Source organism: Eucalyptus grandis, chromosome 11, assembly GCF_016545825.1.
Source record: "Eucalyptus grandis isolate ANBG69807.140 chromosome 11, ASM1654582v1, whole genome shotgun sequence".
In the NCBI taxonomy this organism is placed as follows: Eukaryota; Viridiplantae; Streptophyta; class Magnoliopsida; order Myrtales; family Myrtaceae; genus Eucalyptus; species Eucalyptus grandis.
Window position 1 is genome coordinate 24,498,751 of NC_052622.1, and position 16,453 is coordinate 24,515,203.

The following is a 16,453-nucleotide window of genomic DNA, read 5'->3' on the forward strand; positions in this document are numbered from 1 at the left end:
TTGGGGTAAATTTATCACATGTGTACCAGTTTACGGTTTTTTAGGGTATTAACCCAAAGAATAATTGATGTTCTTTTGTTAGTATTGAAATGTATAGCCCGACAATTCTCCCATGTTATTTGATGTGTGATCCAATGAATTTCTTACATCCCATCTGTCTTAAAAGCTTGCACGGAGTATGGAAGAATGATAAGTGAGTATATTGACTTGGGGCAAATGCTTTGCTAATTTCTGACATTTTTTGTTATGTATGTGCATTTTCTAAGTACATTATTCAAGTAATTTACATATATAAAAAAGAAATCATAATGCAAAATTCACCTTTGTTTATTATTACCGTCCCTTTTTCCACTTGTTTTTAATACGGAGAAATGAAAGAAATATTGACCCTTATTACTTTGCGTAAATGTGGTATTTTTTCAACCAAAAAAAAAAACCAAATTTGGTATTTTATTTATTTATAAAAAAAATAGTTTGGTATTGAAAAAAGGGAAATTGGTCAATTTTCAAATAGTTAGGGATTAGATAGAACATTAAATGAAAGTTCATGGTCTAAATTGAGCAAATCGAAAGCTCGAGGATATGAAATTAAACATTAGATGAAAGTTCATGGACTTAATTAAGCAAATCAAAAGCTCATGAATGAAATTGAACATTAGATAAAAGTTCATAAATCATTTGTGACATTTTCCCATTTGGAATCTTGTACGACCTAACGACTTCAACGTCGCATTGTACGAATAATTTAGAAAATATTTTTTTAAAAATAATCGCTTCTATCATTTATAAAAATGGATAAATAAATAAAAATGCTTTCATTGTTCGTGAAAATGTTTACATACGAATTATTTTCGATAATAAAACATTTTCCATCGAATAATTATTTCCAGTGATATAAACCATTGTTTTAAGAAAATTATTTTTCAATCTTTCATTTTCAGCAAAACAAATGAATTAATTATTCTACCTCAACACCTAACAGGATGCAAATCGGGAACTACACTCAATAATTCAAAGATTTAATTTTATGCCTCGTGCAAGGTTTCTTTGTCTTTGAAATTCTGAAGTTAGCCATAGTTATATTAGTAAATTTTGCGAGCAATTGCCACCGAAATCAATTTTCCTTGACATATTGGATATCTATATCCACACAAAAAATTAGGTCGAGAAAACCCCTCTCGATTTACAGGTTTTGTCGTTCGCCAATATATAAGATGAGACCTTACAATAAAGGTGATCGATTCCTGAACAGTTGGTTCATACTCAAACCAATGTCCCATAAAACCAAACCAATTGACCGATTTAGTTCAAAAGAATTAAATCTTCCGAATATGGACCAAAAGGTCATTGAGTTAGCAATAAATGTTGTTAAAGAAAAGATAATCAAGGAACTAGTAATTTTGTTTCGAGTATATCACGATACTACTGAGATGTGAGCTTACTAACAGGAGTCAATCTCCAAGAGGTAATCGAGCGTCTCTTTGATATTGAATTCAGTTTACCAAGACCTCAATGAAGAAAAACTAGTTACAATTTTTTACTGTAGAACAGAGGCTCACATTCTATTTAGAAAGAGCGGTATCAATAACAATAGGTATAAAAACGGATCCGTCCGAAAAACTCTAATAGGTCTACTTTTATCGGCTTGCTCTTCTTGGCTGAGGGGTGAAAACAACGTAATCTCTTATCAAAGAATACAAGGTTATTTACCAAAGTATCTACCAAAATAGAAGAAATAACAAGATGATCGGGCCTTACCGAAGGCTTAGGCTTCTATGGGACCGGCTAAAAATCATCGAATAAAGAGAGAGAAATCCACTCTTAGTCGATACCCAGTATCTCCCTTATATAGGGGGAGTTTGGGCCATGCATTCGAAGATATTGGGAAACTCCATTCAACCAAATGGGCCAATAGAATGGGTGGCATGCTCATTTTTTTCCTTAAAAAAATTGATTTGTTGTTAATGTTCAAGACAAAATTAAAGATGCTCTTGATAATCAAGGCGTTTCTACATTTAGTAAGGTACATGTAATATTGTAGGTTTCACGGAGATTTGTCCAATTTGTGGCAAAATTTGGTTGAAATGAGCAATAATTGCCGTGTTTTGATATATTCACATATTTGAGTGAAATATGATTCGTGCGGCCAGTTCTTGTCTACATGCATGAGTGAAGTGTAAAAAGAAATGAATTAGGATTATTTTTATAGCTTTTTAAGAAATTAAAAAAAAAATGTTATCCGGATGGCTCGAGGGAGCAATTCCATACCTAAAACTAGAAATCAGACCGAAATTCACCAAATGGACTAGGAACTAGACAGGTGCTAATATGATCCGTTTCGAGCGGTTTCTTTACCTCAACCTTACCTTAGAGTCGAGGAGATTGGAGGTCGCCGACAAAGCGAGATCTGTTCTTGCGCCTTTTCATAGTCATTGACAAACCTGTCTTCGCGGCCAAATGTTAGGTGAGCAATAGCAAATCTTGGTGAAAGGTCACGCGTTTCATTTGAGCATTGATTAGCAGGAGAAACGCTTCGGAGTGGACAGCAATGCTGTCCGGGTCTTCTCATGAGCTTCAGTTTTATTGGCCGACAAGGCTGTTTTCGGGCTTGTCCCTTCCTGTAGAGCCCATGACAAGACTTCATCCCATAGTACAGACAAGTCAGGGTAACCCATATTCAATAAATGCTAATCCAGAGTGAGTTTTTTTTTTTAAAGATTAATATAAAAAAATCTCAATTTGATATAAACATAATAAATTTATCCCAATTTTTGGCCACCACAAACTCCATACTAGCACATAATTTTTTTACCACATAAAACTCATACTAATATATTTATGATAGATTTGTCATCTACTAATTTCTATTAAATTGGACAATATCACCAAAAACCATAAACCTACATATGTGGAAAATGGATGATAAAATTTCAAATTAATACATTTATCAACTGTTTTTTTGTTGTGACCCAGGGAACCCACGCACCGTACCAACACGGATAGCCTGGAAGGCCCGAGGTAATGGGGAGTAAACCCTGGGGGCAACACGTCCCACCGGGTAAATCACCCTGCGACACTCAGGAATCGAATTCCTCCCCTTACGTTAGCGGGAGAAGCTCGCCGCCAGCAGCGTCACCTAGATGGGTGGTACATTTATCAACTGTTACGTATCATTAAAGTCATCAATTTTAATAAAACCTAATGAAGGGTAAATTTATCATAAATGTATAAGTTATGGATTTTTTATAGTAAAAAAATTAATTTATGATAAATTTGTCATAGGTATATTAGTTTAAGATTTTTTGTGATATTAGCATTTTTTTCCACAAAATGAATAACTCGAAAAATATTTTTCAAAAATTATCATTTAAATCATTTGCAAAAATGAATAAACGGAAAGCGTTTTTATCATCCACGCAAATAGTTAAATATAAAGTGCTATCAATAATGTCTATATTCTTTTATTAAATAATTATTTCAAACGATACAAATAATCATATATTATAAACTATTTTTTAAATCATTCATTTTTTGCAAAATAAATGGAGGCTAAAAAGAAAAAAATCCAAAGCACTACTTGTTAAGCAAATGCGGAATGTTTTTATTTTTATTTTTATTTTTATTGAAGAAAATAATTGGTGATAAATTACAAACTTACTTTAAATGAGTTCTTAACAAATATCTAGGGGCACTTCTCATTAAAACCTTTGAAAGAAGTGCCCGTTTTAAAAAAGAACATATTTTGTTAGATTTGAATCTAGAGATTACTCTTTCAACATGTCTCGATTGTATGAGTTCGTCATATATCTTTAATCAGTTTATTCCAAATAATGATCACATTTCAAAGGTTTTCCTTTTAGTAACTAAAAAGGAAGAGCATTTTAATACAAGTTACATAAAAACTCCTTTTTAAGGTTTGATATCCCAAACAATCCCAAATTTTAGGTTTAGAGAAAACTCACGAAACTGAATATACAATTATTCGGAGTGGTTTTTACTTTTTGCTTTTTTCTATATTTTTCTGGAATTTTTGCTTTGATTTTTATTTAATTGAAAATTCCTGAAATTTTTATAAAATAAGTAAATGTCGATATATAAAATCATATCTATTTATAATAATCTCTCAGAATTCATGTAAATTTTTTTTTTTTAAGATTTTGTAGGACCTACCTAGTAAAAGTTAGAACTAGGTACAAAGTTTCCCCCAGACAAGTAATTGATGATTCGAAACGACGCAACGCCCACAACTGGGGATATGACAAGGTGCTGCGCTTTTTTCAGAGTTCTGTACGAATTTATGGGCCGTGCACAGAGGAAAAGAAGAATTAACGGTGGAATATTCGCTGCATACTCGTGATAAATTAAAAAATAAAATAAAATGCAGCTTTGTGTCGTGTCGGTGCTTGCCTAAAAATGGTAATTCTCCTAAACATTTTAATAAATCTTCAATGAGATTTCGAAACCGCTAGAAGGGTGAATTAATCTACATTTGATTGTTCTCATATACATATAAAACGTAAAACATAAGCTTTTGCCAAGGAATTTGTGATAGAATATTAAATATTAAACGCCTTCACGTTTCACGTAATAACTTCATATTTTGAAATAATTGATAGTGATTTTACAAAATTTCATGAGGTACCAAAATAAAATGACTATAAGTTTATATCTTTCCAATAAAATATTTTCACTTTTAATAGTAGCTTTTTTGGTTGGATACTTTTAATATTAGTTAAAAAAACCAAAAAAAATAAAAATGAGAGGAAGTTATATATTATTAAAGGTGCACCTTTGACCATCACTGCTTACGATGATCGCCATGAGCACCATTGTCGTATCGACGCCACCGTCGGGGACATCTTTCTCTCAAAAGATCTCAACATTGATCTCGTCGCTTGTGTGGCGAAGCAAAGCTCAACACGATTGCGTCAAGCTCCACCTCGTCCCTATCGAGGAGCTGATCAACAACCACGAAAATACGGTCAAACGGTACAATCTCGTGAGCAAGATGACAGTTCGAGTCATCAAACAAGACAGTGGATCCGCGTCCATGCCCAATTAAGGATTTTTGCTGAGAAAATTACTGTTTTAGTGGTTACTCGAGCAACAAAGAAAGAGAGATTTCCATGTGTTTTCTTTTCATTTGTTTTTCTTTTTTCCCCTTTTAGTAGATTTTCTTAACCAATAATTTTTATTTTAAGTAAGGGGAGTAGAATATAGAATGTATGAATAATCTCCTGTCTAAATTATTACGTACATTTATAATTATTTATGAGAACCGAATCACATATGAAATGAAACCTAAAAATGAGGTTTAAAGAAAATAGATACATTACGTGTATGTAACTTGAGCATTTCTTAATCCAATTTGTACAAACATAATTAGCGAAATTGCTATCTTACATTGTTAATTAATTCTTATTGTACGGGATATAAAGCTTTTCAAAGCAACTAAGCTTAAAATTCAATATGAATATTTAATATTCAAAGTATAAAATGATGGACATCCTGCCCATAAAGACTTGTTAGACAGCTAATCTAGAAAAAAAAAAAGCTAACAAAATTTTCAAAATTAATCACGCTCATCAAGTATCTCGGAGGTGCTTATTAACATGATAATTCAATAGGCCATGGTTAAACTATTCCACCAACTTTGGCCGTCCCCTTCACTTCCGATGAACGGAGGATTTCTTTTCTCCTTCAAATTGAATGGAGGCGACAAGTCCAAACCAACTACCGCCCCGGTGAATTGAAGAGCCTCCTCTTCTGGTGGCCTCCATAAATGAACCCCCTCCGCACGAGGTTCTCTCGGGTCTATATAGCCAGCGGCCTCCCGACCACGGCATGCAACAATCCAAATCCCGCCCCTCTATCGCTCTCTTCTCTGAGGCTCTAAGCTCGTCCCCTGCCTCGGCACGCACTAAAAGTCAGCGCCGCAAGGCCGTCTCGGGTTCAGCCATGGCTACCAAGCTTCCCCTCTCCTCTCTCTTCCTTCTCCTCGTCCTTCTCCTCTCAGGTAAAAAACCAGCTCTCCTTCTTGCGCGAAAAAGTGTTCTGTGCATGTGACCCATCATGCTACATGGCGGCGATAGCATGGCTTAACTGGCATCCTAGTTGGTCGGGTTATATCACATGTCACTGTCGGCATCCTAGTTGGTCGGGTTATATCACATGTCACTGTCGCACGAAGTTGTTAGTTTAGATCTGAATCAGGACACATGTCAGTGCGGTCACCGAGTCTCACTAAAAAGAAAACTTATCTCTCCTGTTCTGTTATCTGTCATGTTCATCACGTTAAATACAGACCAATCCTCGGTGGCCGCGCGGTTGAGAGCTTGGTACCCTTTTCGCAAGAGGGGAAGAGTTCGAAACTTCGTGGACGCAGTGTGTCATGCACAAACGCGCGTCTTAACTGCGAAAGGGACTAGTGGTGGGAGGCCCTGAGCTCCAGGGTTTACTCTTCGCCGCGAAGCGGCAGTGCGGAGGTTCCCTGGGTACAAAAAAAAAAAAAAAAAATACAGACCAATCCTCTGCCATATAATCTTCCTGGTACCCCTAATCCAGGCGTGGCCGCACGTTGACCAGACTTAAAATGTTTGCTTCCAATGCCTCGTCGCGTTCAAATCGATGGCGAGAACTTGCTCGAAAAGCCTCATTATTACACCACGAGCCTCAGTGGTGCTGAAAATCATGGCAAAACTTGACCCTCTAGGAAAATTTGCCATGTCTTTCTGACTTTCCATTTCTGATTTCCTTGTAGTCGCGTGGATGCCGCCCAAGGCAAGCGCTCAGCCGAGGACTTGCTCCATCGAACTGGACTCGACCGGCTGCAGGCCCCAGGACTGCGTTGCAAGGTGCGCTGCCCAATACCGTGGGATCGGCGAATGCGCTCATCAGGAGTACGTTAGTAACTTCCACTGCGTTTGCCTCTACGCTTGCCTCTGAAATGGCTCCCTTTCGTTTCTCTCTGCCTCTCCTTCTTCTTAGACTCTATGAAGCTATCAGTAATCAAGAGAGGAGAGGGGGAACTCAATAAATTGATTTGGAATGCAAGTCTGTTCACTTGCAGAGTACCTTCAGTTCAAAATGAGAGTGTGTGTTTAAATTGTTCTTTTGTTTCGAAGAGAGGAAGTGTAACTTGTACTTGGCTTTAGTTTGCTCATGCTTATTAATAAGCTCGTGTTCAAATCACAATATCTCCTGCTTGAGTTAACTTTTCGGAGGCTGCAATTGCCATCTTGCAAATGGAGTTTGTCTTCCACAATACTCGGGGACAAAACGAAACAATGTGCATATGTTGAGAAGAGCAAGGGTTTCTTGATCATACGAATAAGATAAACTTTGTGATAGCCATTTTTGTACATTGGATGTGTTTTCCGGATAAAGAAATATATAGAATTGAACATAGTCAAGTAAGAAATTAAAAGATTTCGTCGCAATTTTTTTTTTTTTGGTAAAGAAGATTTCGTCACAATTGTTTGTTTGGAAATTTCATGAAAAGATAACCATATGTTCTTCTCTTCATCGGAACAATAGGACTGTTATATTTAGTATTAAACCTGTTGAAGAGATGAAATATAACTAATCGTTTCTAATTAGAGGTTGAATCAATCATCAGAAGAGGAGTTAGGCAAAAAATTAGGATACATCCTAGGAAATAAAACTTCCATCGAAGAAAAGAAGATGAAATGCTTTCATAAAAATTCTCATAGAATCAAGAATAACGTTTTCATCCTGTAAATAATAGGCCGTCAAGAATACAGTTAGCGATTATCAATTAAGCGAATCAAGTTACCAGTTCTCGCTCCACATTTTCAGCTTAGATTACTTAATCATTAGACTCAACTGAGGGTTTCAAATTTACCCTATAACACTGATAAGAATTCATTCAAACTAGTGGCTAATCATTACACACGATAATAAGAGCGTAGGTTTTAGTTTCAGTCTACAACCTCCCCATTGGCAGTCGGATGTCAATAAGAACTTACATGCGTTACTAGAGTGAGGAGTGAACAAATGTATCATCGAGGCAAGTACAAGTGAACGAGAGTTGGGAAAGAAGATCGAACGCCGACCCAAGAAGAGACCCCTTTCAAGCTATCATCCGGACATTAATGCTCAAACAATGATGAAGATTCTGAGATTGAGCTCACATTCAAAGCAACCGATAATTCAGCGAGCAGGCTAATGCGCGAGAGAGAGAGAGAAAGTAAATGAGTCACCAAATCAGTTGTCTTTTATGATTGATCGATACGACCTAAAGCATTTATCAGTCAAGGACGAGTGGGAACCGCCCGCAACAAATGTGACTGGCCAGCACCCCCATCAAATTCTGCGTCGACAGTGTACGTATCTGAGGCTTCCCGAGGCTGCTGGGGCGGCCATTGCACGCGGTGGTGTCGCGCTCCCTTTAGCCTTCTTTGCAGTAGAGAGAGAGAGAGAGAGAGGGAGACTGGCGCGGCTTGCGATGAGCAATCAATCGCAGCGGCATGCGATGGCGACAGTGGCAGCAATAGGTGCGACGTTGTAACGAACCAAGGCACAAGCGAAGCCCCAAAAGAAGTATTCCGAGGACAGTATAAATGAATGTTCATTCGAGGGCTGAATCTTTTGGTTGTGCACTACTTACCGAGGCCTCGCCTATCTAAAGTGGGACCTGGGGATATACAAACCCTTCACTTAAAATAATAATTGATGTTCTTTTGTTATTATTGAAATGTATTGCCCAACAATTCTCCCCTGTTATTTGATGTGTGATCCGGTGAATTTCTTACATCCCATCTATCTTAAAAGCTTTCGCGGAGTGTGCGGAGTATGGAAGAACGATAAGTGAGTATATTGACGTGGGGCAAATGCCTTGCTAAAATTTCTGACATTTTTTGTTATGTACGTGCATTTTCTAAGTATCAAATACCTCAACTTTCCAAATTTGGCTCAATGTGAGGCACCTTATGTAAGTACTTATGTAATGTGATTTTGCCAAAGTAGCTCGCTTATTCATCAAAAGATAAGTATAATTGGTGATGTGACTTATTTACGCAGCAAAAATCTTATCATCTTTATGTAGTTGTCAAATATGTGTATGATGACATGATATCATCTCAGAAGGCCCCATTGAATGTCAATGTAGATAATTGATGGCTATTTAACGACGTTAGTGTCCACGTTAACATCTTCTGTCCTCAATTTTTTTAACAGAGGTCTTAAATTCACCGACATTTGAAATGTTGAGAGTACTTGATTAAACTAAAAAAAAAAAATAGGTACTTGATGGTAAAATGAGTAAAAGTTTAGGTACTTCCAATCTCATAAGCCCCTTTAAAATTTGAGAAAAAGCCAAATTGTAATGGTAAATATGTTAAACATTTTCCATTTTTAACAAGTCCATGCCATCTCAACCCAATAAAACATAAATGAAATAGAATTGCTCCTACCACAGCATTTCTTCTCTAAACATGAATTCAAAAACATATTTTCTTTTTCAAATGATAATTACTCCGAATGGCCATATAAGGTAATGCTCATTTCAGAGTAGCTCTTACTCATGAATGACTTAATAGAGGATCTCCCATCCAATGTGGTTGAGATATCTTGGGCACAACAATGACAAAGGTAAGGAGGGGTGGGGATGAGGGAGGATGAGGGAGAATGAGAGAGAGAGAATGAAACCAAGATCCAGCGTGATCACAATGTCAATTGGGTGGTTGGATGAGATATAGTTATCTCATAAAATAAGAGGATCTTTATCCTTATTTTTAAGGGTGAGTAGTCCTTAAATGGGTAGGTTCCAAATCTAAATCTGAAACTTACTATATCCGGATTAGTTCTTAGTTTTTTAAATTTAAAACCTACCTACAAATCCTAGAATCGACTATGTTGATCTGGCCTAGGTCTAGGATCTACGTAAGAACCAACCCATTTCTTTAATTCCTTGAAATGACAAACTTTAGTAAAACACCTCACTATTTACAATCAAGACAAATAGCAACTACAATAAAATGATAAAACAACAAAACAATGAGAAGTATAGTGCAAATCAAACAAAAATGTAAAGTGATTGGGAAATGTCTCACTCATCCCTTAGTCAAGCAAAATGAAAGTTAAAGGAACAATAGAAACTCCAATCCACCAAAAGTAACAATTCATTAAAAATAAAATAAAAACCATAGTATCTTTAGCTACGTTATTGTGAAGTACTGAGAGCCGTCAACGGCTTGAAAAAATTAAATTCCCTAGACGATACCAAAAGTTGCAAAAGACATCATTCAGATGCGAAAACAATCATGACTTTTAGTATTGTAGGACAAATAAGTGTCATCGAAAGTGCAAGGACTTTGATTGGACAAGTATGAAAGGTGTGCAATTTAGGAGTGAGCTGTTTCGAGGTGGGTATGTTACAATTTTAGGGTGCATATGATCTAGACCTGGAACTTGAAACCTATTATGTAGACTTTGTAACCAAATCAAAATTGGCCGAATAGGGTTGATTCAGTCCGGTCCTAGGGTCTATCCCAATTTGACATTTACACGAGACTTTTTAGAAAAAATATTTTGTTAGATAGTCATCATCTAAAATTATCAAATTTACCATCCTAAAAGGAATTAAATTTCCCTTATCCCATATTTAAAAAGGTGAAAATGAATCCACCGGGGATCCTTGAATTATTGTAATTTAATTAGGTCCCTCAACTTTTTATTGTACTATTGGATCCTTAAATCATATGTTTTTCTCAATTCCAGTTGCTCCTTTTGTTAATAAAGTACACAGAAAAAAAAATGCCAAAGTGGAGTCAAATTACGTCGAGCGATATGATCAAAAAAATTTGAAATGGTTCCCTAGGTACTTTTTATCCCGACAATATTTTGATAGCTTTTGGTTACATATATACATATATGTATATGTATATATACAGAAATGCAAGGGCCCAACTTCCTTAATCTTTGGGCACTGGGCATTTGATTTCTTTAGTTTGTTTGATGGGCCTGATATTCTTCACCAGCAGGCCGCGCGGCCTAATCTGTCGTCGGCCTCTGAGCCAATCTTTGAGCAAGGAAATCTTGTGGAAAATCTACATCATCCATCCTAAGGTCTCCATCTCCATGCCACGTCAGCAATCCGAGGATTTTTAATTGAGTTTCGTTCTCCAATGCTTTTCTCACGCCATCAACATATGTGGTCCTTGGAATATCATAAATTGCATTGACTCACGGCACTTATTTGCTCCTGTCGTTCTCTCTCTCTTGCAATTCGTGCACGTAGGCCAAGCATTACTATTTAAATCCATGACCATTTCCATGATTTGAACTCGACAAACCGAGAGATTCAATTTTGAGAAAATTATCCAATCGGTCTTGATCCTGATGTACGGATAGTAATTTATTTATAAACTTTTTCAATTTTGCTAATTTAGGTCTTAAATCTCTGCACGAACGTAGGATAAATGACTGTGTTAGTGATTTCTGGTGAAAATTCACCATAAGGACTATACTGGAATTTAGAATTAAGCTTTATGACTAAATTTTAAAAATTGAAAAAAATTATTACTAAATTGGCATTGGTGCAATATGTTTAGGATTGATTAGTGAATTTTCCCAAATGAACTTTGCAAATATTTGGAGGATCGACTTCAACCAATTATGACTCTAGCGAAGGCGAACGTCGAACATAAGACCGAGTCATTGTGTCAAAGGCACGAGTTAGCCATTAGTTTCCCAAGGTTTACACAATACCAACATTGAGGCTATATCAAAGAGAACTAATTTTGATAAGTATATGTATTTTATCTGTACTATTAGATAAAATAAATAGAACCCTCTCAATTTTATGGGATTATAATTTTTTAGTATCCTCAACTAGTTATTATTTTTCTTATTATTTTCTCTCTCATGTTTCAATTTTCAAATTCGAAATTTTTGTATTTCATAGTAACCTTACCAAAAAGTTCATTTCCATATTTCTTCTTTTAGCAAACATGGGCACATATGTTTCATATTGTGTTAAATAATTCAAATATTTTGTAGTAAGCCGATTATTCAATATTTATTAGGTGCCAATTTTTTATATACAAGTAACACGTGTGCACTTTTCCTAATTACAATTATGGCAACTAGGGGTGATCAATTTTACAGGGTTGACTGTTTCCCAATTTTTGGAATCTGGGATCTATCTTGTTTGCCCTAGACCAATTGTGGAACTTAACTTATTTTTGATCTAATTCCAAAGTCTACTCGGGAGCATGCTTTTCTTTTGTTCCTTTTTTTGTTGGTTTCATTCTTTTACTATAAAATAATGTGAACAATAAAACAGCTCAAAGTAGAACCTGAAAAACAAAAATTCCTTGTCCGCCAAAAGTAATAATCTAGAAGATGAACATGTAATCACGCACGACTATAAATGATAAAAAGTTCAAACAATGTACTGTAAAACATAAATTATAAAATTTCTTTATTATTTCATTTATAAAATTTTGCTCTAAATTTTAACCACCTATAAACAAAACAAATAGTATTGTTAATCAATTAACAATAGTTTAAGTGAGGGCGAGTTGAGAACAAGCGAGGATTGTGAGGCTCAAATGAGCGACTGCAAGCCACGAGACACGTGCATGAGAGAGAGAGAGAGAGAGAGAGAGAGAGAGAGAGAGAGAGAGAGAGAGAGAGTTATAAAGTGTTTGAGTGAGATAGGAGCCTTGAAGAGAACATTAAAAAAATAAAAAAGAAAAGAGAGAGAGAGAAAATGTTAAGAGAAAAACGTGGGTTAAAAGACTATGAAGTCAATTCCAAAATCAGTCCAATAGGTCTATTGAATCTTCACTTGGAACTAGGAATCGGACTGGTCCCAACAGGAATTTGAATCTGGGCTTGGTTTCAAGATGGTTTGGTCCGATTTTCAGGTAAAACCAGTCCAAGTGCACAACCCTAATAGAAACCTACCTCAAAATGTGAGGCAAAAATCACTATATGCGTAGTTCACGTATTTATCATCTAAGCAGCACTGATACTGATATGCGACATGCAATACGACATGCCTACACATCATCTCTAAAAAAATAGAGTTTTTCAATATGTTGGGACATGTTGTATAGTAAATATATATTTTTATATATACACGATAAATTATAATTTTTATAATTATTTCAACCAAATTAATTTGATTTGAATTCACAAATAAAGAAATAAATAATAAAGTCTAGAATGAATTTACAGTATAAATATTAATCAACCATTTATTAATATCATTCATTATTTTAATTTGAAAAATTCAACTCTATTCCAATAATTCATAAAACTTGGAGAAAAAAAATAAGCAATTTACATTTTGAACTCGCATATCAAATGTGTTAGAAGAGAAGGGGAAAAAAAACTTGGGGTGAGCTGTGTACGGAAGTGAGAGTCAGAAGATAAGAAAATATTATATTTTTATTCTTTCCCCATTTATTATTTTTATTATTATTATTTTTTAATTTCTCACATATATACATTGTGATCTCTCATCTATTTAAAAAAAATTTAAAATTGATGTGGCATGTTGGAATCATGTGTCGGAATTATATGTCAAAAACTAGTATGTTAGAGTGTCAACTCAGTGCCAGAAAAATTAATCAAATGTCTAATTTTTTGACACATGTAGATCAAGTGTTGGAGCATTCAATACACATAGAGGTTTTTAGATAGTGTCGGTACTTCCTAACTTATCATTGAAGGAGAGGAAATATAGTGCCCATAAATGAATATGATGGATTTTGTAAACCAAATGAACAAACTTTGAATATAACTAATCAAAGATATCATATATTTAGTCAATTCTTTTTTTTTTTTTGTGGTAATACTATGAAAAACTCCAAACCAATACACTAATGGCAATTTTAATTCAAACTAAATTTTTTAACACAAAAAACTCAAATTTGGTACATCTGTAACAAATTTACCTATCGAATAGTTCAGTTGGATGACACATGATAATTGACGGGTGTACTAATTTGAAGTTTTACCCTGCGTTTGTCACAGGTACACTAATTTATATATATGTTTTTTCGATATTAATCATATTCAATAGAAACTAATGAATGATAACAAAATATACTAGTTTAGGATTTTTATTGGTTAAAAAATTAGTTTAGGGTTAAATTATTATAGATGTACTAATTTTGGCTTTTTATGGTCAAAAATTTAATTTATGGTAAATTTATTATAAATATATCAATTTGAGATTTTCATGGTATATATATATATATATTTTAATATTTTTTGGGCAATTGATACGCTTTTTGACCTTAAGCTGACCAGCTTTCAAGAGAAATGCTGACTTTAGCGAATATGTGACCAGCCGTGTCCCAATCATATCTGTCTGATAAATTAGTACTCATTCAAGTGCTAATTGGACTCTAGTTAAAGTGCGTCATTTATTAAAAAATAGAAAAAACAAAGAAAGTTAATGAATTGTGTGATTAAAATCAAAATTCAATAACCAGACTGCAATATGTATTAAAGTTCAACGACCACCTATGAAATTTTCTCCGATGGATTACATAGATGCCTCATCATCCATTCAAAATAATCACCTAGAACAATATACACACACATATAATCGCTTATTTAGGAAAGAAATATATTTGCCTCCACACTATGCTGAAGCCGTTTAGTTTGTGCTTTTAATGCAAGATTTTGTTTATAGGTCGAATATTTACTTGGATGCTGTCCTGGCAAATATAAGATTTCATTTTTAGAATAGTCAATTATAATCGCCATTTAGTAAGAATGGGCTAGATATAATATATTTTCTTATTGTAAACAAATACATACATTTATTTTTATCTAAGTTTCACAAGTAAGTACTGACACACGGTGTACTTTTGCTTATTTATGGGATAAGTACACTATCAGTGTTATAAGTTGTGTACGGCGCTCACTTTAGTGCCAAAAGTTTCTGTCGGATCACTTAAGTGTCAAAAAGTTTGAAAAATGCTTACTTTGGTGCCAACTCCGATCTGATTGGTCGAAAATCTGACGTGACCCCTTTTTATTAATTTCTTATGCTGATGTGGCTTGCTAGAGAGTCCAGTTAGCATCTAAAGTAAGAAACAACATCGTCTAGTTATATTTCCCCCCAAATAAGAACCCTAATTTGCCAAATTGAAAGAAATCCCAAATTTCAAACCCTAATTATTGTCGACGAGCCCATAACTCCCCGGACGTGTGCCAGGTGGACGTCTCGACCTCCTCCTCCGTAATCGAAAGACGAGATGATGATGCCGCCTCCGCCGGTGGCTTTCCAATGGACAGATCCAACGATGAACACAGGGCTGAGGAGCCTGGTGGACACTCGTGATGTCTCCCCATGACCTTGAGCCCCGATCGAGGACCTCTTCCCTTATCGCACAATCTTCTACCGGTAGGTCAGGTGGTTGGCTTGATTCCGATTCTATGCGTGACGCCACCACTTGTGCGATGGCTCGACACTCGACAGTGAGAAGATGTCTCGAGTCAGAGGGTTGAGGAGATAGGTCACGCCATAGAGGTCCTAGAAGCAACACGACCTGTGACTCGAAGCTCTAGCTTCGTGGAGCCATGACCTCTCGGCCAAGTTGGGGGAACAGGGCTCCGAGTTATGGCTCGGGTTTGAGCCGGGGACTTCGGACACCACTCACCGCATGTGCATGGTGGTGGAGGGTGGATCGTCAATGATGTGGGACTATCCTCTGTAGATGGACTTGAGTTTTGTGGAGGAGCTCTAGTAGAGGGGGGCAACAAGGACCTTGTCTTCCTCCTCGGTATTTCACGCCGAGAAGAAAAAAAAAAGCAAGGAAGATAGGTGTGAACATTGAAGAAGAAGAAGAAGAATAAGAAGATGGACTAATTTTCTTTCTTCTTCGTTGGACAACAGCCAAGAAAGTCCACATGGACTGATTTTGTAAAAAAAAAAATGCCCAATCATATTAAATTTTTAATTAAAAAAATCACGTCATTTTTTTGTCTGAATTTTTCACCGGAGGCACTTAAGTGATCATTTTTTCGCCGGTTTGACACTTAAGTAATCCGACAAAAACTTTTGGCACCAAATGAGCGTCGTACACAACTTTTGGCATTGATAGTGTACTTTTCCCGCTTATTTACTATTTGAGGTTGTGACCGAGTGGGGGTAGAAGATACCAAATCAAAAAATTTATAAATTTGACACATGCGGGTTAAAAGTTTAAATTCAAAGTTTTGCTAAATAGATGTATTGTAAAAAATACAAGAGGAGATAATGAATATAATTAACTTCACAGGTTTAATTTAATTTCATTTCGGAGTGTATAGATTTCCTTATTTTAGTGTCATATTCTTCAAACGTCACTTTCATTCAATTTTTTAAATGGAAAAATTAAAACTCGAAATTATCTATATTTTATCCATTATTCAAATTCATTTTGAATAGTAGTATTTTAAAAATAATTTGTTGAACGACAAATGA

The 16,453-nt window shown here is 35.4% G+C and overlaps 1 protein-coding gene across 1 annotated transcript; it reads left to right on the plus strand.

Annotated features, from left to right (window-relative positions):
• The first annotated feature begins 5,725 nt into the window (after positions 1 to 5,725).
• Positions 5,726 to 7,213, plus strand: LOC104425510 (putative defensin-like protein 157). The gene is made up of 2 exons (XM_010038210.3): positions 5,726 to 6,016; positions 6,761 to 7,213. The coding sequence occupies exons 1-2, from the start codon at positions 5,845 to 5,847 to the stop codon at positions 6,943 to 6,945; spliced, it is 357 nt and encodes a 118-aa protein (XP_010036512.1). The 5' UTR covers positions 5,726 to 5,844; the 3' UTR covers positions 6,946 to 7,213.
• The last annotated feature ends 9,240 nt before the right edge of the window (positions 7,214 to 16,453 follow it).

What these genes read in the sequence shown, in the direction of transcription:
- LOC104425510 (XM_010038210.3), top strand. Translation starts at nt 5,845, where the DNA reads ATGCAACAATCCAAATCCCGCCCCTCTATCGCTCTCTTCTCTGAGGCT. An exon ending in CCTCGTCCTTCTCCTCTCAG is followed by an intron (nt 6,017 to 6,760) that starts GTAAAAAACCAG and finishes ATTTCCTTGTAG; the next exon opens with TCGCGTGGATGCCGCCCAAG.